The sequence below is a fragment of the Dendropsophus ebraccatus genome, chromosome 9 (assembly GCF_027789765.1).
Source record: "Dendropsophus ebraccatus isolate aDenEbr1 chromosome 9, aDenEbr1.pat, whole genome shotgun sequence".
In the NCBI taxonomy this organism is placed as follows: Eukaryota; Metazoa; Chordata; class Amphibia; order Anura; family Hylidae; genus Dendropsophus; species Dendropsophus ebraccatus.
This window is the reverse complement of record NC_091462.1, coordinates 58,919,220-58,946,699: the sequence shown is the minus strand read 5'-3', so window position 1 is coordinate 58,946,699 and position 27,480 is coordinate 58,919,220. Positions and strand designations below refer to the sequence as shown.

General features: G+C 43.2%; 1 protein-coding gene across 2 annotated transcripts in view; it reads left to right on the top strand.

The window, feature by feature from the left end:
• PLEKHM3 (pleckstrin homology domain containing M3) overlaps positions 1–27,480 on the top strand; it is a 141,321-nt gene that overhangs the window by 13,875 nt on the left and 99,966 nt on the right. For both annotated transcript variants that reach the window (XM_069983472.1, XM_069983473.1), the window contains exons 2-3: positions 2,279–2,937; positions 13,709–14,644. In XM_069983472.1, the coding sequence (XP_069839573.1) occupies positions 2,373–2,937; positions 13,709–14,644 (1,501 nt within the window). In that variant the 5' untranslated portion in view covers positions 2,279–2,372. The remainder of the gene's footprint in view (positions 1–2,278; positions 2,938–13,708; positions 14,645–27,480) is intronic.

The window sequence follows — 27,480 nt, the reverse complement described above, 5'->3', positions numbered from 1 at the left end:
GTAAAAATCCCCCCCCCCCCAATAAAAAAAATGTGATTTATTTTCAATTTCCCCACACATATAATTTTTTTTCTGGTTTTAGGGCATATTTGCGAGTCTCAAAACACGGGATAGCCAGATGTGGTGTGGTGCTCTTCCTATCATGGAGGCACCCTGTGGCAACAGGCTAGAGATATCTGGCTATCCCGTGTTTTGAGACTCGCAACCAAGGCTCCACGGACTCCTGTTTTGCATATTTTAATTTTTGGGGGCATCAGTGGAGTCTCTTGATTAAGTACTTCATTGGGATTTTTTTCACTGTTCTTCTTGAGTTCAGTGATAACTGTGTTTTGTTGGTTGATTTGCTATTGCCCCAACTAGCCAGAATCCTACTCCACACTGACGAGGGGCAAAACCCCCGAAACGGCTGTCTGTGAATGGAAGCCTGCCTTGGCAAGCCCTTGTCATGATCACAATACTCGCACCTTGAGTTAGACATTGACAAAAAGGGGCCACCCTGGTGTTTCCCTATTTATGTTCCAATACTCGCAACCGAGTGGGACTTAAGGGGCTATTTATCAGGGTGGTTTGGTGCTCTCCCTATCATGGAGGCACCCTGTGGCAACAGGCTAGAGATATCTGGCTATCCCGTGTTTTGAGACTCGCAACCGAGGCTCCATGGACTCCTGTTTTGCATATTTAAATTTTTGGGGGCATCAGTGGAGACTCTTGATTGAGTACTTCATTGGGATTTTTTTCACTGTTCTCCTTGAGTTCAGTGATAACTGTGTTTTTTTTTTTAGGGCATATTTAATGCAAAAATTAAGTCTTTCAATGCAAAATACAATTAGTGGCGCAGAAAATAAGGGCTCATTCGGGTCTCTAGTTGGAAAAATGCACGCGCTATGGCCTTATACACACGAGGAGAAAAAAACAAAAGCACAAAAATGAAAATTGGCCTGGTCTTGTAAGGTGTTAATAGAGCGACGGATAATTACGCTCTACTCCCAGCGATGCCCTGGATGCCTTTCCTGCGCTGGGAAATTGCTGCCACTCATCTTGGCGCTCATAATGCTAATGAGCAGAGATGAGTCCGATGTTCATAGGAAGTCGCTGCAAAGTGATTTAATCTAATATCCAGGGTACAACACACTGCTCCTTCATCCCTCACGTGTTAGGGGTATGTGGGTATTTCCACAGCTGCCTACATGTTATTCTTTTCCTGTTCTTGTGAAGTATTTTGTTGAAAAGGGTATTCTCATTGTAAAATTTAATTGTGTGTCTCTAGAATATGCCCTCACTTTTTGTTAGGTGGGAGCCAGCCTTTAGGACCGCCACTGATTTTGAGAATGAAGAGCTAACAGAACTGGTGTATCATTGCGTTCACTTGCAAGTTTTCCCTGCACAGTGGCGCCTTGGCCACTTGGCTTATAAGAGAACTGCAGCACAGAGCATGAGCACTTGCGACTGTGGGTGGTCGGGGAGTCCCTGTCATCCACTGCATGCTCTAAAATACGTGCAGGTTTTGTTTAGTTTGCGTTTGTAAACTCTATTTACTTACTGAATGATACATAAATAAATGTAGGATTTGCCAATAGTTTAAATTCTGTATTCTGAGGCATTTAGGCCTCAATAGATCTCCAACAAGTTATCTCACAGAAAACAAACTGATGTTTCTGTTAGGATATGTTCACACTGAGCAAATGTGGCAGAATTCCACGAAGGAACCCCGTCTGTCTTGGAGTGACACTGCTTCTCTACGAGAGGGCTCGCGTGGCTGCGCTCTTACCGCTCTTCACGCAAAGAATTGACATGTCTATTCTTTGAGTGGTGGAGAGTGGAGCGCGAACCCTCCCATAGAGAGGCAGTGTCACACTGAGGCAGCAGGGGTTCCACTGTGGAATTCCACCACATTTGCTCAGTGTGAACATGTCCTTATTGCATCTGCTGCATATAGTGAGCATAATATCAGTACACACTCAGGGGGCATGAGACGACTACTGTCCGTCTACTTAGCATGAATTCATGAGGTACTTGTGATTCTTAACAAGTCACTACATACTGTAGTTGATTGCTACATCTGTCCCTTGACTGTACTGTGTGTAGTTATTGTTGAATTTTATTTTTCTGTCTGTTGGAGACCTCAATAGCTTCCCCAAATACTATATTCTTAAAATATAGTCTAATATTTTACAGTATGTGGGATTATTTCAATGGGAATTTTGACATTTGTTCCTTAGTAAACGTAATACACTAAGCTTTTGCTAGTAAATGTTTTTTGTTTTTTTTTTTCAAATAGGTTTTGAACTACAAAAATTATTGATTTTCATTTAGTCATCAATAACAATCAAGTCCTAGCTATGTATTGTCTATAACTACAAGATTCGTAAAGAATGGAGGCATTGGAAGTAGACGACATTAGTCCAGCACTTGAGGTGACTGAAGACTTCTTCAATTCATTTGATAATCTTGAGCATGTGGGACATCAGTCTGAAGTCTTTGGCATTCACGAAGTTCCAGAACTCTTGGGAAATGACATTTCTGATAAGATCAAGCAGCATGCTGATGGTCAGAATGCCAATAACTCTCAACGTAGCATCATTTGGGAAAGATGCAAAAGTAGCCTATTTGATGCCAAAGCAAAGAATGGTATCCATGCCAAAGAACATTTTTCATCAACAAAGAGAACCTTTCTGGATACACCTTCATTGGCTGGAGAAGGAAAAGACCCTTCCTCATTTCGTTTTTTTACAGCTTGTCACCGTAGACGTGATAGACCTCGCTCAGTTAATGACACGGTAGCCCTTAATGAAGAGACTCCAAAATTTAGGCCAGGGCACAACAGATCTCGGTCAGATGTCAGCCATGTGGATTGGAATAATGTCCGCAAGCCTGCTCCATTGCAACGGTCATCAAGTCAAGGGGTTCATTTCACCAGAGACATTGAAGGAAATACTGGTATGGCTTTATTTACTTAACATTATATGTATATTACTTTAACGGAGCTGGGTGGTCTGTTGCACGGTGGATCCCAATAGATCCCATTGACTTTGATGGGGCCCGTCAGGTTTCCATCTGGTGTTTTTATTATCACATGGTCTACTATGTCTTTTTTATTTAGCAGGATTTAAGCGGGGGAAAAATACAGCATGTAGTGTTTTTGTTTGTCTTACGTCCCGTTAAATAAACAGATTCTACAGCCAAGCTCCCTGAACAGAACTGTGAGGGGTGTACACAACAGGCGGCATTAATACTGTGGGTGGTTGGGGGGCTGTACACAACAGGGGCATTATTACTGTGGGTGGGGGGTGCATCATTAATATGGGGGCACAGCAGGGAGCCACCCCCTTCCCCAGCAGTAATCTCCATGGTAATCCTCCTAGTGGTTAGACACCCACACCACCACCACTGTGAGTAGACTGTACCTCCAAATTAGGTACCCCCTTTTCAGTTTGCCAGCACATCCCATACCCAAACCCCCATAGATAACATCCCTCCCAGGAGTTAGCCTTACCCACCACCATAGGTCTCCTCTATAACTAAGGAGAAAAAAGCCATACTTACCTGCTGTGCGGTTGCAGTACTGTAGTCTTCTGATATCAACTCTCTCCCTGCTCTGTAAGCGCACAAGTGTCATCACTCATGTCCCGCAGCTCTAATGGAAGGAACTGCCTCTTGTGGCCACAACAGTGAATGTCAGGGTGGAGAGACAATGATCTCCTCACCTTGTCAATCACCCTGTTGCATTCAACTGTATTTTCTCCCCGCATACAGGAACATACCACTAAATGGTCAGACACAACATTTAGTAGCTGTGTGGGCCCCCCAGGAGCACTGGTTGCTGGCCAGGGGCCACCTACAGCCAATAGACACTTGTTAAGTCTGTCTGCAATAGCTTTTGCGGACAGCATTAACTGGTGAAATCTTCAGTGGGCCACTGCCTGTGTGGGACCAGGAGCAGCCGCCCCCTCTGCCCCCACTAAATTACGCTACTGTGGCAGAGGGATGCTTAGTGTCCCCTGACCCCCCAGTGCCCAGTGTCCCCCTACCATCATCCTCTCCAGCAGGCACAGCCCACACAGCTCTGGGAGTCAGGTTGTGACATCACCATTTTATCCTAGAAGTGAAGGCTTGATGCAGTATTAAGTGCAGGAAAAAAAGCACTTTATAAGTATTTCCCGATAAAAGTGTATATTGGTGATGGGTATAACTTTTCGGGGGCAATACAATACTTTAATAAAAAATGTTGCTGGACTTCTCCTTTTATACTATATGGGGGGGATATAGAAGGGGATGTTAATACTATATGGGGGATCCTACATATGGGAACAACCCACATACCAACTTGCTTTACTGCACATGACACCAAACAGCAGAATTACTACTGTATGGGACCTTATAGGTAGGAAAAAAGGAAGGAAGGTGACGGAAAGTTAGGAGGTTCTGAACATATGAATTGTAGCTGCTAGAAATAGTTCCTCCCCCCCACCCACCCCGGACGTTGTCCCCGAGGAGCAATCCCCGTGTCGTGTCCCGGCCGGGGTCTGCACCGTAATGGCACTGATCCCGGCTCGGCATTTGGTTGCTTTCGGCTGCAGCAGCCGGAAGCAATCGTGTGCCTATCTCATCGATCTATGCTGCATATCAATGCAGCATAGATCTCAATGAGAGATCAGGGGCTTCTAGTATAAGTGTAAAAGTAAAAAAAAAGGGTTATTATTAGTAAAAAGCCCCCTCCCCTAATAAAAGTGTGAATCACCCCCCTTTTCCCATGTTATAAATAAAAATAAATAAATAAACATGTTTAGTATTGCCGCGTGCGTAATTGCCCGAACTATTAATTAATCACATTCCTGATCTCGTACGGTAAATGGCGTAAGTGCAAAAAAATCCCAAAGTGCAAAATTGTGCATTTTTGGTCGCATCAAATCCAGAAATTTGTAATAAAAAACGATCAAAAAGTCCTATATGCGCAAACAAGGTACCGATAGAAAGAACACATCATGGCGCAAAAATTCGTCACCTCACAGCGATTTTAAGGAACATATATTGATTTTTTTACAAGCCATCACATAATATAAAAGTTATACATGTTAAATATCATTGTAATCGTAACAACTTGAGGAACATATGTAACATGTCAGTTTTACCCCAGGGCGAAAGGCATAAAAAAAACTACCATCCAAATAAAAGAAATGTGTTTGTTTTTTTTTCAATTTCACCACACATTGAATTTTTTTCTGGTTTCGCAGTGTACTTTATGAAAAAAATTCAGCCTGTCTTTGCAAAGTAAAATTAGTGGCGCAAAAAATAAGGGCTCGTGGGTTTCTAGGTGAAAAAATGCAAGTGCTATGGCTTTTTAAGCAGAAGGAGGAAAAAACTAAAATGCAAAAATTGAAATGTGCCCGGTCCTCTAAGGGTTAATGATCCCTAAAAGTATAACTATATATTAGAAGAGATGGGAATACCCCTTCAACTTGTGAGCGAATGGACAATGTATGCCTGTAGGGTAGAAGCGGAACCTTCAGATATATCTACATAGAGTTTCCCCCTATGTATGTACTTTGCCATTGCCTGATACACATTTGACCCCAGGCTATTGTATCATTAAAGCCTATGTAATCTACAATCAGCACAGACGGTGTTCCTGCTTATATTACCGGTAACCCACAGACAAATCCTCAGGAAATACAGTGGGTGGATGATCTACCGGTGGAGAAGTGTTATGGTTTTCCCTCTGTTAGCGGAAGATACAACGACGTCTAGAGTGTGTACAAAAAATGATCTGCCATTTATTTTCAGTGAAATGTCCCGGTGTAATGCTATCATGCGTACAGCTTCTCAAGCTTCATTAGATATGTACAAAAGCTGAAAATCAAACACTTTGTCATTTCCCAGACAAAATGCTGCACGGCTTCTGTTTTCATCAGCACAGCTTCCTTAGAAGTGACCTTAAACTATCAATGACATTATCCTTTATTTCATTAATGGCGGATAAAATATGACTTTTTAAAATCTTTTACTGCAAGATAAAATCAGTGTAATCCTATTATAGTGAACAGTAATAACGTATAATTTGTATCCGCAAAGTGCTTTCAGCTATCCTCATAAAAAGCATTATGTGACTTATTATTATAATTGCAAATCTGTTCATTTTATATTATCTTTACACAATATCAGGCTGTGCATAATAGCTCGCTGTTCCACTTACAGATACATGGTAACAGCCATGCTGCTTCTATTAAATGTAATTATTACTTTGCATGGATGGAGTGAACCTTATACAAAATATATGGACAGTTATACAGAGGGTTAATGAGTAATGTAATTGTACTTTTTTCTTATTTTAGATTTTTATTAGACTTGTTTGCTGTGTGTCTGCCTTGTTCATCTCCTACCCTCCACCGATACATTGCAACTGTACTTTTTCTGTCATCTTCCCCAAATAATTGTTTAATTTCTCTTTGAAAAGAGTCAGAGAAAAGGTAATTTTTACGTTAAAAAAGTTTTACATAGCAATCAAAGCCTCATGCTTTAAAATAAACCATCCCTTTTCATTTACACAATGGTAATAGTGGGCTAACCTACATTTGTGTGCCATCAGTAGATGCCTTTTTCTAATTCATAGGTATATTACTACTTTTGATGTTATTCATGTTATTTGTAACAAATTGGAATGATGGTTATGGATGAAGCTTCCATAAGAATTAAAGAGGTACTCTGGAGAACAAACAGATCAATTTGGGCCAGTAAGTTATACAGATTTGTAAATGATGATTATTTCTGCCTGTAGGTAGCGTTTAACAATGGCCACATACAGCGGAACGGCGTGTGAACAAAGCCTTTTCTTAATTTGTCCACTATCCACAGGTTATGGAAAAAGTATGAGATTGCGGAGGGTCCATTACCCCCGTAATCTCCTGTGAATAGAGCACAAGTAAGGTTAAATTAGAAAACCCCTTTAAGTCATCTATTCTTTCCAGTCCAGACATAAAGTGCTTTTTGCTGCCTTCTCTGTTTCCATCGCTCTGTAGTGAAAGAACCACGGCAATTCAAAGAGTTTCCCTGCTGCCGGCATGATACTGACACATCATGTCGGGCGGGGAACGAATGCATGACATTCCTTCCCCGTTTGTAACGTCTTAATGTCCGTAACGTCAGTAATGGACTTGTGAAAGCCCCCTAAGGGCCCTATTCCACCAGACGATTATCGTTCAGATTATCGTTAAATCGTTCGAATCTAAACGATAAGTGTTCGGTTGAAATGCAGTTAACGATTAGCGACCGAACGAGAAATCGTTGATCGCTTTATAAGACCTGGACCTATTTTTATCGTTGCTCGTTCGCAAAACGTTCGCAAATCGTTCGCATTGAATAAGACATCGTTCGGTCGTTAGCAATAGATACGAACGCAATAGCGAATAAATGGCGAAGAAAAACGATCGCAATTACGATCATAAGTAACGATTATCAATCCATGGAAATGAGTGAACGCTTTCAGGTCTTTGGCAATAGCGGTCGTTTAAGATCGTTAATCGTGAACGATTATGCAACCAATAATCGTCCAGTGGAATAGGGCCCTTAGGAGGATTTTGAAAAAGGACAGGCATCAGCCAAGAACTACATAGGGGAACCTGCTCAATGACCTGAAGAGAGCTGGGACCACAGTTTCAAAGATTACTATTATTAACGGACTACGCCATTGTGGATTAAAATCCTGCAGGGCATGCAAAGTCCTCCTGCTCACGCGAGCACATGTCCAGGCCCATTTAAAGTTCACCAGTGACCATCTGGTTGAGAGGAGGCATGGGAAAAGATCATGCGGTCAGATGAGACCAGTATACAACTTCTTGGTATCGACTTCACTCGCCATGTTTGGAGGAAGAAAAATAATGAGTACAACCCCAAGAACTCCAACTCCAGCCCCAACCGGGAAGCAGGGGGTGGAAACTTCATACTTTGGGGGTGTTTTTCTGCAAAAGGTAAAGGACAACTGCGCCGTATTGATAGGAGAATGGATGGGGCTAGGTATCGTATGTAACCTCCTTTCCTCAGTAAGCGCATTGAACATGAGTCATGGCTGGGTTTTCCAGCATGACAATGACCTGAAGAACACAGCCAGAGCAACTTAGGACTGGCTCCATAAAAAAGCATTTTAGGGTCTTTGGAGGGAGCTGAAACTTAAAGCGGCTCTGTACCCCCAAATCGCTTGTACCTTCAGATAGCTGCTTTTAATCCAAGATCTGTCCTGCGGTCCGTTTGGCAGGCGATGCAGTTATTGTCCTAAAAAACAACTTTTAAACTTGGAGCTCCGTGCCCAATGGGCGTGGCCTAGATTGTGTATGCATTAGGCTGGCACACTCTCTCTGTCCCTCCTCTTCATCATTATGAATGCTCCTGGCAGATTGTCTCCTATTCCCAACCTGTGTCAGCCCGGCACATGGGCTGAATCGTTAAGGCACCTGTGCAATGTTCAGCATGGAGAAAATGTTCCAGTGGCATTCCTAATGATGAAGAGGGTGGGGTAGGAAGGAGGGAGGGGTGGTGCAAAGTTAGGGCACAGATATTCTAAGCCACGCCCTTTGGGCATGGGGCGGCAAGTTTAAAAGTTGTTTTTTAGGACAATAGCTGCATCACCTGCCGAACGGACCCCAGGACAGTTCTTGGATTAAAAGCAGCTATCCGAAGGTACAAGTGGTTTAGGAGGGGGTCAGATTGTGGGTACAGAGTCGCTTTAACGTTGATCAGCGACAGCCCTAAAACCTGACATATCTGGAGAAGATCTGTATGAACGAATGGGACTGAATTACTGCTACAGTGTGTGCAAGCTTGGTCAAGAACTACAAGAAATGTTAGGCCCCTGTAATTGCAAACAAAGGTTTCAGAAATAAATATTGTTTTTTTTTCTGTGGTTTTTAAAAAAAATTTCTTGCAATAAAATGCAAAATAAATAAATAAAACAATGGGATTTTCTGTTTTTTTTTTTTTGTTTTTTTTAACTAGATTCTGTCTCTCACAGTTGAAGTGTACATATGGCCTGTAGGTGAGAAAACTTACATGAAATAGAAAACACAACTACAAAATGTGTATTGTCTCCAGCTTCCTGGCTCCTCCTACCTCCTAGAGACAACACATCATCCTCTGGTGTCACAGGAGGTTTGTCTGGAAATGGATGTTGTTTCTGAGCTCTAGCACCATCTCTAACCATCCTTTGCCTTCTGATAAATGAATGCAGAGCAGAAAGCAAGTTAATTTAGCAGGGGCTATACCTCACGTGATTCTGCAATAGGCTGCCCAGAAGTTCAGTGTTTTGCAACATCTTTGGGTGGACAACTAGCAGGAGTGCTGGGAAGAATGCATGGTGGTAGGACTGTAATGAACTGCTGTGAGATAAACCAATGCTTTCTGGAAACTGAAGTGCTGAGCAACTGCTGAACCAAAAAGTACAACCCCAAAATACAGGATAGAGTTTTTTATCGTTTGAGAGCCGGGGCAGACAGCTAAGCAGTGCTATATGCTTCTGCAGCATGTTCCTTTTTTATGATGGAGTACCACCTCTAAGATTTTTAAAATGGAAGTCTTTTACAAATCTATATAGCTTTCTGGCACCCGGTGATTTGAAAACAGTGTTTTTCCCTGGAGCACAATTTGATGCAAAAGCTTAGACAATATTATTATATATTTATAGTATTCTGCTTATGCTGGACGAGACCTATAATAAATCTAACCACTGAATTACTGATTGTGAGACAGACCTCTGAGGAATTTGTGGCTTATAAATGAATTACCTGCATAGTATTCACTGGCAGGAACCCTTGAGCTGCTCCCAGAATAGAGACATGCCTTATAAGAAAAGATATGTCTTATAAGAGCTCCTGAATCTCCCTCACCACCAACGTCATGACTCCTCTGATGCATTGCCCGCTCAGCCAGTCAGTGACTGGGGCAGGACACCACTGTAGTCACTGATTGGCTGAGCGGGCAATCCATCAGCCTGTTTGGGTATTTTTCCCATGAGTTGAGACACCAATGCAGCTCGGGAAGAAAATTAGTTCTGGCGGGGTAAGTCTGGGAGCCTGTGACGCAGCTGTTTGGGGCACAGGGAGAGGTAAGTAGGCGTTTATTATGTTCGCCTCCTGTGCAAATTAGGATTTTCACAGGACTTCTTTAACAAGTGAAATGCATGCTTAATTGGGTTGAGATCAGCTAACTGACTTGGCCATTCAAGAATATTCCACTACTTTGCTTTAATAAACTCCTGGGTTGCTGTGGCTTTATATTTTGGGTCATTGTCCATCTGTATTATGAAATGTCAACCAATTTGGCTGGATTTGCCTGTATTTGAGCACACAATATGTCTTTGAATACTTCATAATTCATCCTGCTGCTTCTGTCCCTTGTCACATCATAAATAAACACTAGTGACCCAGTGCCACTGGTAGCCATGCATGCCCAAACCATCACACTGCCTCTACCATGTGTTACATTAGATGTGGTATACTTTGGATCATGAGCTGTTCATCATACTTTTTTCTTTCCATCATTCTGGTAGAGGTTGATCTCAGGTGTCCAAAGAATGTTCTTCCAGAACTTTTTTTTGCAAAGTCCAATCTTGTAGTGTTTGTGAGACTCTAGATTTTTTGTGGAGGTTCTCCAACACTGAGATTTGGGTGAGTATTGAATTCATTAATTTATTGCGTTTTTTCTTTGCTGAGCCCAAAGCAATCAGTTCTCCTCTCAGAACTACTTTTATGGGTTTACCAAAGAATAGGAGCTGAGATGTCAGGGGTATCATTCTCAGCAAAGAAAAGAGAGAGCCTATCTCTGACCTTGTGTACACAACCCATGTCACTGAAAAGGGTCTTGTTCAGAGACCAACACATTGGGAGAATAGGTAATGAGGAAAAGGTCAGAGCAATATTGACCGGAGCGTGGTCCAAAATTTCAGAAGATTGAGCCCTCTGTAGGCTTCTCTGAGACATAAAAATATAATCAATTTGGTGGTACGTGGCTCTTGGACAAGAGAAAAAAGAATAATCTCTTAACAGGGACAAATTTTATGGCTGGGTGTAGGAACCCACCATGTAAAACTAATACAAGAGACCTTAGGACACAATATCAATGTATAAAAACACTCATGTATGGAGAATAAAGTAAGTAATGTAAAATAGAAAATCAACTGTAAAATTTTAAATCTAAATTAAATCTCTCTCTCTCTCTCTCTCTCTCTCTCTCTCTATAGATATATATATATATATATTAATACTAATAATGTTACTGTGGCCTCGTATGAATCTGAGAGTTCCATGTGTATTACTGTCCTAACACCATCCTTAAAAAAATAATGTTAAGTCAATAAGGTTTTGACAGTGAATTAACACCATCCTAAACCAGTTGTGGAGATGTAAAGAGTAATAGGTAAATATCTGTATGTAAGCTTTCTCATTAGTCAGTACCAAGAAAACATTGAGTATCTACTAAAAGTTTTTGTTTTTCCGTTTTTGTTTTTTTTTTGCCTGGATGTTTTTCCTAAATTCTCCATTTCTTAATGTACCCTGAGTATGCAGGAAAAACATTTTGACAATTTTATAGTACCCATTTCTCTTGTCTCATCTGCCCTTTTGTACATCTCTTTTTATTCATCTACAATGGAAAAGCTTAGCCCAGATGTTAGGTCATTTACTGTGATTAGCTTTCTTTTGTTCCACCCTAAATTCAATTTCTCCATTTGGGGAGCTGAATTAAATGAGAAAGTATTATCGTTTTCATTAAGAATGGTAAGAAGATTGAACCTGGACATTTTTATTGGACTCTTCCTGACACAAGCCCTAGAAGATCTTTTTCTTTTTTTTTTTTAAATCGACCTGCACACTTCACAGTAAATAGAATGAACTGGCTGCTGCCATAACAGAAGCCTGAGGACTTCTTGAATTTTTTTTTTGTGGCAAACATCCAAGCAAACTATGATTTATAAAATTGTAAGTGGGAGTGAGTTCACATTGTGAGCAGAAATAGACTTCTTATAGGAAGTTAGAACGAATCTATGCAGTGAGAAGAGAGCATGATTGCAGTTCAGGTTTGCTAGGCCTCTTATTGGATTAACAGAAAAGTAAAATGGTCACAAAATGCATAATCATTATGTGCACTTTAGAGGGATTAGTGTGAGTTTCAAAGAAATGTAATGGCTTTATTTTATTTTATTCTCATGTACATGAAAAAAGCAAAATGATGGATTAGATGTGTGGTTTCATTACATAAAGAAACTAAAAAAAGAAGTATTTATTTGTAAGCCATCCTCATATAAGACTGTATTCTTATATGTGTAGTAAGTCATTCCTTTGATAAAATTACTGACAATAAAAAGTTATTCCAATAATATCAACATGACACCAAATGGAGAAGGTGGGCACCATTATTAGATGGACTTATAATACAAATAAAAAGAATACAATGGAATAAAAAAAGGAGACAATGGTAAAAATATACTGCAGCAACACACTGCAAAAAGATAACAAAATCTTTATTTGTGTATCCAAGAACTGACAGCATCACAATACGTCTTTCAGAATATAAAATGCAGTATAAGCACAAAGAAGAACCTAAGAATGTTACATATGTAAAAGAAAACAAATAGTGGGGGATTTATGAAGATCGGCATACAAATACGCCGGTCTTATATTAGGCCCCGCCCCTTTTCCGCCGTAAGGTGTATATCATGATAAATAAGGCACTGGAGGAGGCCACGCCTCCTCCCCGCCTTGTCAAACCCCCCCCCCCCCCAAGCACCCCCAACCCGCCCATCAGTGCATATGTCAGGCGTACGTCAGGGAGAAGGGGCGAATATGCACCTTCTCCCTGGCGTATGCCTCGGGCGGGACTTTCATAAATGTCCCCCAAAATATATCGCTAAAAAAAGCAAAAGAAATTTCAAATATGTTACTATTACCTGAAAATTTTAAAAATTGTCAAATTGTGTCATTAGTAAGCTAAAAGTATTGTTCCTTCTTATATTTCACCTAATGAACAATTGTTTTGGTTGAAGTCGTCCATATTTATCAGCTGTGATCTAATGTATATGCGCATTTAAAGATCTCTAGAATGGGGTTCTTCAACCACTGTCTGTCGAGGTGAGGCGGCCAAGAGGAAAATAAATGGAAAGGTCTAATTAATTACTTGTACAGAAACATCTTTTTCAGCTCCTTCTATACTGTATGTCCAAGATTATTCTCCTCCAGGAAATCTATCTGCATTTATGGCTTGTGGTTATTAAAGCAAACATACCAATTCCCTAACAGATTTTTTTCTATGCTACTTTGCCACTACTGGTGCAGAGATCCCAGTGGTGCGGTCCATTTTTCAAAGCGCCACCCAGTTCCGTGATCGGTTCCCAGTGTAACGATATCCGCTGCATTAGAATCAAGTCTGGCCACATAATTGAGGGGGGGGGGGGGGATGTCATTACACTGGGGACGCTGGTCCTGCCTCCAGTGTATAGTGTGGGCCTAAATGCATATGAATAAAAAAGTGTCGATCACGGGAAGCGGTGCCGGCAAGGTAATGTTAAAAACAAATTCAGTAAGCCAATTGGTACATTCCCTTTAACTAAATATTTTGTGAAATACCCATTGAAATTATGCCTCATTTTTGTCCTGTGTTTTCACTTTCCTGTGTTGTATTACTGTATTGCATTAAAGACTTTTTGACCTAATACATCTTTTTAATTTTGCAGAACTTATGTTGCCAAATATACTCAAAAAAGGATTCCTAGAAACTCGGAAAACTCAAGAAAGCTTTTGGAAAAGTTGTTATGCTGAGATAACTCAATATAAACTTCACATCTATAGTACGGACAGCAGTGGTAACCATAATGCCATTACTGCTTATCCTCTTGCTCACATTGAAAGTATCACTATTACTGGAAGCCATGAGACTAAATTGGTTGACGTCTTGATGTCAGACAACAGCCAGTTGCAGCTGAAGGCAGATTCTGCATGGGAGGCTTTGGACTGGGGGCAAAAGTTATGGGAGGGAGTACGGGCTTTGACTTTAGTGCCAGATTACATGAGCCCTCAGAATGATGTCATAACTAGATCAAAAATCACAAGCGACAATAACAGTGACTATTTGGAAACTCACGGTTTATCAAATATATCTAGTGAACTTTCGAGGGCCATTAACCTAACCAATGGGTATCAGAAAAACATATTAAAAACAGGGACTTTATATAGGTTAACATTGCAAAATAATTGGAAAGCCTTTACTTTTGTTCTTACCAGTTCACACTTGACAGCTTATCAGCAGAGTTGTCTGGATGAAGACCCATTGATTAGTTATAGCATTGACACATGTGCATCTGTTCAGATGGATACCCTTGATGGATATGATTCTTGTTTCCAAGTCATCTTTCCTCAAGACGTTCTTCGTCTTCGAACTGAAACCCGCCAGAGGGCACAAGAATGGATGGATGCTCTTATATCTGCTGCTAATCTCGCAAGGAAACCCGATCAGAATGTACTAGTGCCTCTTAGGAACAAATCCAAAGAGCAGCTATCCTTAAGGGAGTTGCAGAAGAGCAAACGCCAGTCCGTAACCACAAGTTTTCTTGGAATTTTGACAACATTGGCCTTAGAAAGAGGGCTCACGGCCCAGAGCTTCAAATGTGCAGGTAATAATTACACTTTTTTTTAGATTTACACACTTTGTCGTCCTGGATATTTATGAGTACATGTTCCCCATCTGCCGCTGGAAACTGCTTAGCTCTCCTGACATGTTGGTTTTAGTAAATACTTATGTACCTAACAAAAATTCTGGAGCATCCTATTTGACACAATCTGATATGATATGATCTTATCTCCTATGAGTGCTGATTTTTTAGGGTGCTTTTTCATGTGATTGTACTATACACGGCTGCCGCATGCTTCCTTTAATTGCAGTCAGCATCTGGGCTTGTCTTTTTAAAATGGACATGTCAGTAGCTTTTTGCTGACTAAAGTACAGGCAGTGTACAATAGAGTTTCTTGCCCTGAATACGGATAGAACACAGAACCAAGTGAGACAAAACCAAGTAAAATAATAAATGATCAGATATTGTCAAGGCAGGGGCCTATATGATCCTAGAAATCACTAACTGGTTGTGAGCCCTGCCTGTCAACAGCGGAAAAAACACCCTCTCATTCTTGATCCAATTATTTTATTTTATTTATTTTTTTATTACTAAGGTTAAAGGTTACATTTTGAAGTTTTAAGGGTACGTTCACATTGACCCACTCGCAGTGGAAATCTCGCTGCGAGTTTTGCAGCGAGACCCGCTCCACGCTACATATGATGAAAGTAGGGGGTTGAATGGAATGAAGAGCCGCCACCTCATAACAGTAGCCACACCTTTATTCATCTTATTCTATCATTGCATTTATTTTATATAGAGATTAATAACTGGCATTTTAGTTCCTCCCTTCCTTGTTTAATGATATATCAATCATTATATATGGTGACTATAATGATAGAATTGCAGTGACATAGTCATCTTTATATAACTAAATGATCCACGCTTCACTTTAAAAAGACAAAAAAAAAAACACCTGTTTTTTACTTCTTTTTTTTAACATTTAAGCAATAATTTTAAATAAATAGAAAACTAGCATTGCCATTCATGGGACTCTAACTCCAGTCCGGGACCATCCCAGGCAAGCCACTTACCTCTACGCTATAGCCTCAGCCTTGAAAAGAGAAAGAACTTAGCAGTATACAGTAGTTCCCTTTGAACACCCTATATATGTAGTAATAATAATGCCCTAATATCCACGAACTACCCTACCCACATTCACTAATAAATGTCTTCTTTTCTATGAATGAACAATATTTATGTTTTCTCAATCTTTTTACTATAGTATAAACAAACAAATTTACTATAGAATAAACACACCAATTAAGTGGTAATTGAACTCCAGCCCTCACACATGGTGAGCAATAGCCCTACCATTGCACTACAGGGCCAGTCACAAATCCTCCCTGCATACAGTCATGGTTTCCCTGCCTCTATACACAGAATGCCCATAGCAATTACCGCAAAGGAAAATAGCCAGTAACTTTATGCATGGAAATGTATCATTTTGTAGCAGATAGTGAACACAATGTAGCAAATATAATCTCTTGCTTATACTAAAACAGCTGCATTATTTGGCTCAGTCTGTGACCATTGGGATCTTCTGTTAGTCGCTTCGAACAATACAGATATGATAGATGCAAACTGTAGCTTATTTGTAATAAATAGCTGTGAGCTTTTAATTTACAAGTGATTTGTGAATAAAACAACAACAAATAATGCACATGATAAAAAGTAGCAACAGAGTATATTACAACAAAATATACCACAGAGCCCTTGTGGCAGAATGAACTGTATGTGGATAGCCACTATAAAATATAACATCCAAATTAATTCACTTAAAATCACACAAAGTAATATAAAATAGTGCAAACAGTCACTGGGGGCTTTAATGCACAGAGACTATCTAGTCTTTTGTCCCAATCAGATAGACTCCAGTGAGCAGCCAGGTTGTGTTGGTCAAAGGTACTGCTGAGTCTCAAAACAAGTAATGTACAGTAGCAGAGCTGGAATAGCCCTGATGTAGCAGAGCTGGGAAGATGTAGCAGAGCTGGGATTATGTAGCAGAGCTTGAATAGCCCTGATGTAACAGAGCTGGGAAGATGTAGCAGAGCTGGGATTATGTAGCAGAGCTTGAATAGCCCTGATGTACCAGAGCTGGGAAGATGTAGCAGAGCTGGGATTATGCAGCAGAGCTTGAATAGCCCTGATGTACCAGAGCTGGGAAGATGTAGCAGAGCTGGGATTATGTAGCAGAGCTTGAATAGCCCTGATGTACCAGAGCTGGGACAGCTTTATACTTTGTGGCAGTGTAGGCTGTCAAATTAACACAGCAAGAATGTAGCAATACAGTGGAGTAGTTTAGAGTATCATGGCAGAAGTTACAGAAATTAGGGAGGTGCACCTCACAATGAAGAGGATCGCTCCTGGAGTCATCATCGGAAGGGTGAGAGGTGCCACAGGCAGTGTGTTTTCCAACTATTTCTCCCCAGATCTGAGAGCAGGCACCCTTACAGTATGGTCTTCACCTTGTGGAGTACTAAAGATCCCAGCTCTCTTATTACATCATCACCAACACTGCCTCTAACCAAAGGCAATAACCCTTATTGTAGCTAGGATTCTGCTACAATCTAAGTGCACACGATGTGCAGCAACAGAGATTTGGAGAACTATAGATCCCAGCACTCCTATAACATTGTAACTGCTGTGCAAATAGGATCAATATATCACGAGCACTGGCAAATTACTCTTACTTGGCCATAATTCCCAAGACTCTACCACATGCAAGTGTGTGTCCACTGCCTGATTATTTTGTTACTAATAGACTGAATTTAAGTGACTTAGTTTGGATGTTATATTTTATAGTGGATATCCACATACAGTACAGTTTATTCTGCCACAAGGGCTCTGTGGTATATTTTGTTGAAATATACTCTGTTATGAATTTGCTCCTTTTTATCATATATTTGTTGCTGTTTTATTCACAAATCATTGCTAAGTTAAAAGTTCACAGCTATTCATTACAAATAGGCTACAGTTTGCATTTATGCATCTATGGATGTTGAGTTTTGCAGGGAGCAGCACATCTCCATCGCTGTCGGAAAACCCTGTACAATTTCCTGGCTGTCTCTTCAGCAGAGTTTGAGACCGAGGGATCAGTTCTTTCTGTTTTCTCATCTGACTCCTTATTTTCAGATATTTTCTCATAGTCATCCATTTCTATTACCACACAATCTTCATAACCTACATAGGTTTTGCAGGTTGGGAAGCTTTCAAATTCTCTCTCCTTGAATATGGTCTCAGCCGGAGAATTCTACAGTGCAGCCAGCCCCTCATAGCCACTATCTACAGAACTGGCAGATTCAGACTTCACCTTTTGCCTCCTCTGGATCTTTCTTGACCCAATACATTCTTCCTTCTGTCCCTTCTCTCCTCCACTGGTCGTACTGACATCTGCTCTTCATCATCTCAACCAGGGATATAAAAAGATCGGCTGCCAGAAAGTGCTAATTTTCTTTCTCCAAGCTCACACTTGCTTCAAAGAGGTTTTCTCCAGAATTGTGCAGAACGTCGGAGCATGAGGGGGATGGGGTCCCAGGTACTTTAAATAGAGAATCTGCCTAACTGCGTTTCTGTGTTTTTTTATTTATTCATTTATTTTTCCTTTTTTTTGTGTTCACATTCTTGTATATTTCTTTACTTGGAGGGATGTTTGAACGAAGTATACAAAGAATTGAACGAAAAAATGTGATGGGTTTATTCAAAACACAATAAAAGTCAGCAGCTGGGAGAAGCGACCCCGTGCAGGCAGTAGCTTCTATGTGCTATATCAGGATAGTGAAGTGTACAATTGTTCCATGCGCCACCTGGTGGTGAAAGGTAGAAACTACATGTTAAAAAACTATTTTACTCTGAACGCGTCAAGAGAGATTTGACACGTTAAAGTTACCATGACGGGCTGACGCGTCAACCCAATCATGGTGACAATGGCTACATCTGTACATAACCTGTCTCCTGCACTGGGTCCCAGCTTCCTGCTCTCTCGCCCAGCCAATCTGTGGCTTGGCAACACACTGATTGGCTGGGCAGCAGAGCAGGAAGCCGGGACCCCGTGCAGGAGACAGGTAATGTATACAGAGAGCGAGAGCCGATGAACGGGCTAAGGGGTCGGCTGCAACACATACTTGCAGCGGTCTGAAAGAAAGTATGTATGCACAGGATCTGCCAGGATCCTAGCTCGTAGTGGGTCTCACTGCAAAACTCGCAGCGAGATTTTCGCTGTGAGTCGGTCTGTGTGAACGTACCCTAACAAAACAATATGCTTGTTTCTATAGCTGATTTCCCCTGTGACTTGGGCTAATATATTAGTCCTAGTGATGGGAGAACACTACCTCTGACCCTCGCTGCAAACTTATCTGGGTCAATAGCTCCTTCAGATGCCCAGTACCTGGCAATCACATGATCACCAGGACTGGAAACAGGAAGCTTTATGGTTCCTGCTAGGTTTTGTACAAAGGGCCCATTAAAGCGACTCTGTACCCACAATCTGACCCCCCCAAACCACTTGTACCTTCAGCTGCTTTTAATCCAAGATCTGTGCTGTGGTCCGTTCGGCAGGTGATGCAGTTATTGTCCTAAAAAAATACTTTTAAGGCTTCCGGTTCCGGCGCCATGCTGTGAGGTCGCAGGGAAGAGCAGCTCCGTGCCTCCGCTCCCGTCCCAGGCAAATAACACCCGCAATCTCTTACCTACGAATACCCACACGAGACACCGGGCAGAGCAGACCCACATGGACCGTTTTATCAACAAAATGGGTCAGAAAACACGTACCAAGGCGACCGGGAAAGCAGGCAAGACGGCGCCTCGAGGCTCCAAGATGGCGGGCGCAACCACACATGCAGGGAGCACGCTCTCTGAGGAGGAATACTCGGAACAAGAAGACGACCAGGTACCTCCCCAGCTAGATTACAGGCAGATCGCCCTGGAGGTGGCCAAACAACTAGCCCCTGACCTGCAGGAAGCCCTCTCATCCACAGTCGCCACCTCCCTTAAGCAATTACAGTCTGACGTGAATCTACATGCTGAGAGACTGGATGAGGTGGAAACCAGAATGCAGAACATGGAGGACTTTATAGGCCAGCAATCCTCCCAGCTTGCCGCCCTGGAAGAAGACAATAAGAACCTGTGGGACAAGGTCCAAGATCTTGAGGACCGGTCCCGCAGGAACAACCTGAGAATTCTGGGGGTACCGGAGTCAGTCCCGGCCAAAGATCTGAGACATTTTTGTGAGGTAACCCTCCCCCAGCTACTGCGGCTACCACGGGAATGCGAGGTGGAGAGAGCCCATAGACTCGGCCCGGACCTACGCCAGGGCCCGATACAAGGGGTACCCAAGCCGCTATTACCCAGAGAGCGACCTCGGCAGATAATAGTGAGATTTCTGCGCTTTACTGACAAGGTGGACATTTTGCAGGCGTTTCGGCGCCATAAAGGTGAGCTGTCGTACCAGAATCGCAAGCTGCTGATTTTCAGTGACTTTTCTGTGGAGACAACTAGACGACGCAGGTTGTTCTCACCCCTATGCTCTGACCTGTTTAAGCACAAAGTCAAGTTCGCCCTGATATACCCAGCCACCCTGCGGGTGTTTCATGAGGACGGCTCCACTTCCTCCTACACCTCTCCTGATGCTGCAGCAGACGGTCTTTCCTACATCCTGCGTCCGCCGGATGGATTACCTACTCATCCCGATCCGGGTGAGGAGCGACCCCCTGGAGATCCACTGCCCAGCTCATCAAGGTCCCCCTTGCGGCCCCCCAGCTCTTCGTGGCCCACAGAGTCGAGGAGGTCCGAGATGTCTCGTGACTCGCTACCCAAAGAACAGCGCAAGAGGAGATCATCCCTTACTCCGGTTTGAAGGCTCCGGCTCCGCTCCTATGCCCCGTCGGGGCTAAGCTATGTTCTATGTTTCTCTGGACCCCACAGTTGATTTCGGGTCTTAACACCCTCAGAGGTGGACTTGTTATGGTTACCTTTAGAGAAAGCATCCTGCTACCCCGTCTATCCCCTGGTTGGGGAAGTTGCCAACAGCTTTATCTCCCCTGGGACACGGTGAATCACACCACAGGATATACCTTTTTTCATTAACGGAGGCAGGGATATGCTCTCCAAGGATGAAGGCATTAGAAGATGTGGAGGAAGGTACTCTCCTGTGCCTTGTCGCATGGAAAAAAGGTGGCCATGAGGCACCATGGATCCCTACCAGACACGTTCTGGTATCAGCACTTAGGGATTGCCTTGTTGTTTGTGATGGTTATTCACTACATGTTAACAGTTGTTGTCGGGATGGTTGGGGGTTGGGAAGGGAGGGAGGGGGGGGGTCCTGTTGTGGGAGGGTTGGTTGGGAGTTGGTATGGGAGGGTGGGGGGGGGGAAATGCTCGCAGTACGTTCTCTCCATGTTGCCAGAAGATGATCTATTCGGTTCTGTCAGGTTATGCGGATAATCTCCTGGAACGTTAAAGGGCTTAAATCTCCACATAAACGCATGATGGTCCTACGTCATCTGAAAAAATTACGTCCTGATGTGGTCCTGTTACAGGAGACCCACTTACCATCCGCTGACTTTGACAGAATGAGAAAATTGTGGGTGGGGCCAGTGTTTGGGTCATCTTCTGATAACCGTAAGGCCGGGGTGCTAACACTCATCAGCAAACACTTCTCTTGTTCAGCTTCCCTAGTGGGTTGCGATACAGAGGGTAGGCACTGTGTAGTCAAAATAAACACTGGTACAGAAGAATTCCTAATTCATAATGTATACGGTCCTAATGACTCCTCTCGCCCCTTTTTTTCAGAGCTTGCGGTATCAATAATGGCAGATCCGTCACGACATGTCCTGGTGTCCGGGGATTTTAATGCAGTCCCTTCCCCTTTGGAGGATAGAAAAAGGAAACAGGTGGGTCCGGGGAGGGTGTCTGCCAATGATGCCGTCTTTGGGGACTTTATTAGCACAGTCGGTCTTACCGACACGTGGCGCCACTTACACCCAGATGGAAGAGAATTCTCTCACTTCTCCTCTGTTCATTCCACCTGGTCCCGTATTGACGGCGTCTTGGCATCCGCCCCCTTGCTTCCCAGATTAAGGCGATCTGAGATTCATGAGATGGTAATCTCCGACCATGCCCCGGTTAGTCTAGATGTAACTGACCTGCACCCCCGTGGATCTGACTTCCAGTGGAAGTTCCCCCTAGGTTTGGCGAAGGATGAGTCTTTTCAAGACATGCTAAGGGGATGGTGGATGACATATGCCTCCGATAATGAGACTCACACCCAAGATGCCCAACTCTTCTGGGATGCAGCGAAAGCGGTGCTAAGGGGTAGAATAATGGCCTACGTGTCCTCCCAAAAGAAAAAAGCAAACTCTCGCCTCGCTCACTATAGTCAACAACTAAGGGTGGCCTACACCGCCTTTCTCGCAAATCCTAACCCGACACTTCAGAAAGCATGGTCACAAGCCAAATCTGAATACGACCTGTGGCTCAGGAGGAAGGAGGCCTTAAGCCGCTCCCACCTGGAGGCACAGCTATTTAGATATGGAAACAAGGCGGGCCGTTTACTGGCCCGCTTTGCCAAAGGCCCCAACCCTCCCTCACATGTCACTAAATTAAGAGATGCACAAGGCACATATCATACCTCCCCCGCTGACATTAATAAGGTCTTTGGGGATTACTATGCAAAGCTTTACTCCGCTGACCCCCCCCTTGGAAATTCGCTTGAGCCATGGTTGGATCTTTTACCTTCCCTATCGGAAGAAGAGAGCCTGGCCCTGCATGCCCCTATTACGGCAACAGAGGTGCAGGAAACTATCTCTCATTTGCCCAAAAATAAAGCACCTGGCCCGGACGGATTTTCCGGGGACTTCTATTCCATCTTAACTGACAATGTGTCAGTAGCACTATCCAAACTATACAACACCTATTTGACAGGAGATGGAGTGATCCCGCCACAAAGCAATACGGCCCATGTAGTTGTAATACCAAAACCCGGGAAAGACGTTCTTCTTCCAGACTCCTATAGGCCCATTTCACTAATCAATGTGGACCTCAAAATAGTGGCCAAAATTATGGCGGACAGACTGTCACTCATCCTCCCGAGATTAATATCCCCGGTACAGGTTGGCTTTATCAAGGGGAGGGCAGCAGTATCCAACATTAGAAGGGTGATCGCGGTCCTTGATGAGGTCCATCTGCGCCCGGACCTGCACCCATCCCCAGCCATATTGTCGGTAGATGCTGAGAAAGCTTTTGACAACGTGAGCTGGGGATGGTTGCGGACGGTCCTAGAGAGAATGCAGTTCCCTGCCGCCTTCCACAATCTTATAGCGGCCATGTATCATTCCCCTCTGGCGAGGGTATCCACCCCCGGTTTCCTATCCCCTCCCTTTCCTTTATTGAAGGGGACCAGGCAGGGCTGCCCCCTATCCCCTTTACTTTTTAATCTTGCGATAGAACCATTGTCACGTCAGCTACAGGCCACAAAGCAGGTGAGAGGGATTAGAGTAGGCAATCAGGAGGCTAAGGTGGCCTTGTTCGCGGACGACCTCCTCCTGTTCTTGGAGCGTCCGGACCGAGACCTACCTGAAGTCCTCAAGATGCTGCAGAGATTCGGGGAATGCTCAGGTTATAAGATCAACGTAGCGAAGAGCGAAATGCTAGACCTTGCTCCCTCCCCGACCAACAGAGCCATCCTCCCTGACATTCCGGTCAAGGTCACCCGCACGCACATACGCTACCTGGGAATACACGTAGGCCGTTCTCCGCACTCGCTTTACTCGCTAAATTTTCCCCCTATCATTCAAAAAATAGTACGAGAACTCAAGAAATGGGCCGCCCTGCCCCTTCCCCTCCTAGCTAGATGTCACTTGCTGAAGATGATGTCTTTCGCCAAAATGTTGTACCCCCTCCAGATGATACCCCTACTCCTCCGACGCCAGGACGTGCTGACGCTGCAGCGTGCTTTCACCGCATTCATATGGGCAAATAAACGCCCCCGCATTGCGTATAAAAAATTAGTACTCCCAAAAGATAAAGGCGGCCTTAACATGCCAGACGTACGATACTATAACCTAGCTTGCCTATTGAGACATAGCATAGATTGGTTAAGAGGTGGGGGACCGTTCTCGAATATCCCCCTGGAGTCTGCACTGGCCTCCCCATGGTCCCTAGAGTCCATATTACACACCAAATTCGCCTGCCTCCCGCCCAACATAAAAGGCAGTGTGTCATTTCGAGATACCATTGCAGCTTGGAAACAGGTCAGGATCCTGCTAAAGCAATCGTATCTAGCTAGTCGGCATATGGACCTCTGGAACCATGCGGAGTTCACAATGGGAAGGGAGAACAAAATGTTTACAATGTGGAAGGTTCGGGGTATACGAAAGGTCGGAGACCTCCTCCACGCCTCGGAGCCGAGACTTTTGACGTTTGCAGAACTACGGGCAGCCACAGGCCTGGGAGCAGGCCACTTCTTACCATATAGACAAGTCATATCCTTCCTGACTTCCCGCCTTGGGAACTGGTCACGAGAAATACAACCAGGCATCTTGGAGAATTATGTGGACTGCTCGGAGGCCTGTCACTCCTTATCACTTATCTATCAGGACATCAAACGATCAGGTCTGGAGCATTTGGAATCACAAATGTTCGATTACTGGGAACGTAAGTTAGGGGAGACCGGCCTGAAGGATAACATCTTGAAGGGCTGGGGTATAATACGAGCTTCAGTGATTAATGAACGATGGAGGGAAACGCATTTTAAAATAATGCACCACGCCCTATATGGCTTCTCACTGCCGGGCACTTCCACAGACCCCAACCGTCTCACGGCCTGTCCCCGGTGCCACACACCCAACACTGACCTTTTACATGGTCTCCTGACCTGCCCTGTCCTGGACTCATACTGGTCGGCCTTGAGTGAATTGTTGTGGTCCAAATTGCACCAAAGGTTACCAATACGAGCCCCTACCATCATACTCCACATCCCTGAAAGCGACAACCCGATTTCCCATCTCATGCATATATTTATTTTAGTGGCCAAGAGGTGTCTGTTAACCAATTGGCTTGTACCCACCATCCCATCTGTTTCTGAGGTAGTCGCCCAGGTAAAATACTATATGACAATGGACCAACTGGAGGCTGAGCAGCATAAGTCTACGAAAACTACACACTTCATCTCTAAATGGAAATCGTTTATAACTTCCTTCTGTAGTGACCAGGAAATTGTTCATGCTATTTCCCCATTTAAACTGACAGAATGGTACCTGAAAGCGGACCTGGCGGGTTCCCTGGGGAGACTCAAACTGTACTAATCGGGCCCACACCCCAGACCACTACTGGAGGGCAGAGGAGTTGTCATTATCTCCGCTACACTTGTCAGATTTCTGATCTATGGTTTCGCTACCACCGTTCTAGGTTGTTTTTGGTTGATCTAGGGGCGGCATGGAGAGGGGTACTGCGAGAGAGGGGGGAAGGGGGGGGTTGAGGGGGGGAGGGGTTTGGGGATACCGTTGATTGTGTATATCCGAAATACCTTGTGAAACTGTGAAAAAACTACTATGTGAAAAATTTTAATAAAAATATATTAAAAAAAAAAAAAAATACTTTTAAATTTGAAGCCCGTGCCAAACGGAAGTATCTGTGCCCTAACTTTGCACCGCCCCTTCGTACCTCCTCCCCACCCTCTTCAGCATTAGGAATGCCACTGAAACATTTCTCCATGCTGAACATTGCACAGGTCCTTAACGATCCAGCCCATGTGCCGGGCTGACACAGGTGGGGAATAGGAGGCAATCTGCCTGGAGAATTCCTAATGATGAGGGGGGCGGGAAGGAGGGACAGAGAGCTTGTGCAACGTTAGGGCACAGATACTCCCGTTTGGCAAGTTTAAAAGTATTTTTTTAGGACAATAACTGCATCACCTGCCGAACGGACCGCAGGACAGATCTTGCATTAAAAGCAGCTATCCGAAGGTACAAGTGGTTTGGGGGGGTCAGTTTGTGGGTACAGAGTCGGTTTAAGCACTGTGTATACAGCAATTGGGAAGTCAGGGTGAGTAGCAAACAACCCCTGGCTTCTCTCCAAAGAGCCCTGATCTTTCCTCTTTTGCTATGGCACTATCTCTATGTCACTGTAGACTTTGCAAGAATGTTCAGAAACAACCTGCAGACCACCTGGACAGTCTATGGTGGTACTCCAGTAGTTTTAAGGCAAGGCACTTTTTTTGTGTTCCATTTTTGTAATAATGTAGCATTCGTGTGTCAAACATTGTGATAACAATAAGATGAGAGGCGTGGAATTAAACATGTCATTTTTTTGTCTTTTTTTTTTTTTTTTTTTTTTTTTTAGTCAAAACCAGGAATTAATTCAAAATGACAGTCTAATATGTTTAATTCTGCTGAATCTACCTCTCATTCACAAAACTGCTCTTTAAAATCATATATTTGCCCTGTTTTGCTGAATTGGCGCTCACGGTCCTGTGCCTATGGCAGCAGTGTGTAAGGGGGCAGCATTCAAATTGTTGTAGATTTTTATTTTCTTCTTCTTTCATGTTTCCCTTTGTGTTCAAAAGAATCCATAAATTTAGCTTTATCACCTTGTTTTGTAGAAATTACATCCCGTTTACAGGCAGGATTACAATCAATGCCGATAACTATTATATAGCTGGAGACAGGTAACACAGCATCCTCCTGTGACAATAGAGTATGGTTTCATCTCACCCTCCTTCTGCTCCTCTTTATGTCACAGAACATACTCACCTCACATTGTAGAAATCATCATCCTTTATCATTTGAGGTTTCTTGCGTCCAGGTACCTGCTGTAAAGCACATCTCAAGAACTGCTGTTTACAGTTCACAGCATGAGGGTCAATGGAGGAAGAACGTGGGAAAGGCATTGTCATCACCAGCCTTCCCAATAACCCCACCCCTTACCCTTCTCTATATCACCTACTGTATGTGACTTTGCCTTTCTGTCAGTAATACTCCATATACTATGATTCTAAGAAAATGAAAATTATTATATTTGAAAAATCTGCTAAGGCAGCATGAGCTTATTAATACGGTCTTGGTTGCTATACATTCCAAACTGTATATGTGGCTCCAGACCATACAGCTATTCTTTAAACGTTTTCACATATTATACTGTGCACCAATTATCAGAGTAGCTATATTGGCCACTAGATGTCAGCACATATAAATATGTCAATATTTGTTTATTTTCACATTTATTCAAGTGATAAAAATATGTAGCACCCAGTGATATATATAGTACTGTGCAAAACTGTTAGGCAGGTGTGGAAAAAATCTTGCAAAGTAAGACATTTGTCAAAAATATGTCTGATTGGAGCCAACAGTTACACTATTTCTATTTGCTGCACTTTGCACACCTGTCTAAAACTTTTGCACAGTAGTGTGTATATCTGCAGCTAACTAGAATATAAGGGGAGAAGAAGTCTGTGCATGGGCTGTCTTCTGAACTCTCTCTCTATCTAGGGCTCTGTTGTAGAGGTTGTGAGGGGGCTGCACCTAGGGGGTTGATGATGGCTCTTGTAGTTCCCACAGGGATAACTCCCTGAGATGATTCTCTGGTTATATGGGGTTGGTGTTGGTGAGGTGCAGTTTAGGAAAACCAGACAATTGAGAATGTAGTAGTACTTGAGAAAAATGGTAATTTAATGGTTACAAAGTACAGTTCTGTCATAGAGATGTTATAGCTGACAGCCTCAGATGGGTTACTTTACAGTATCTAATGGAGGTGACTAAGATGTCTCAGCTAAGAGATCCAGTATAGACTGAGATTTGGACTTTACTGGATATCTAGGCCGGGCCTAAAGCCAGTATGGATTTGAT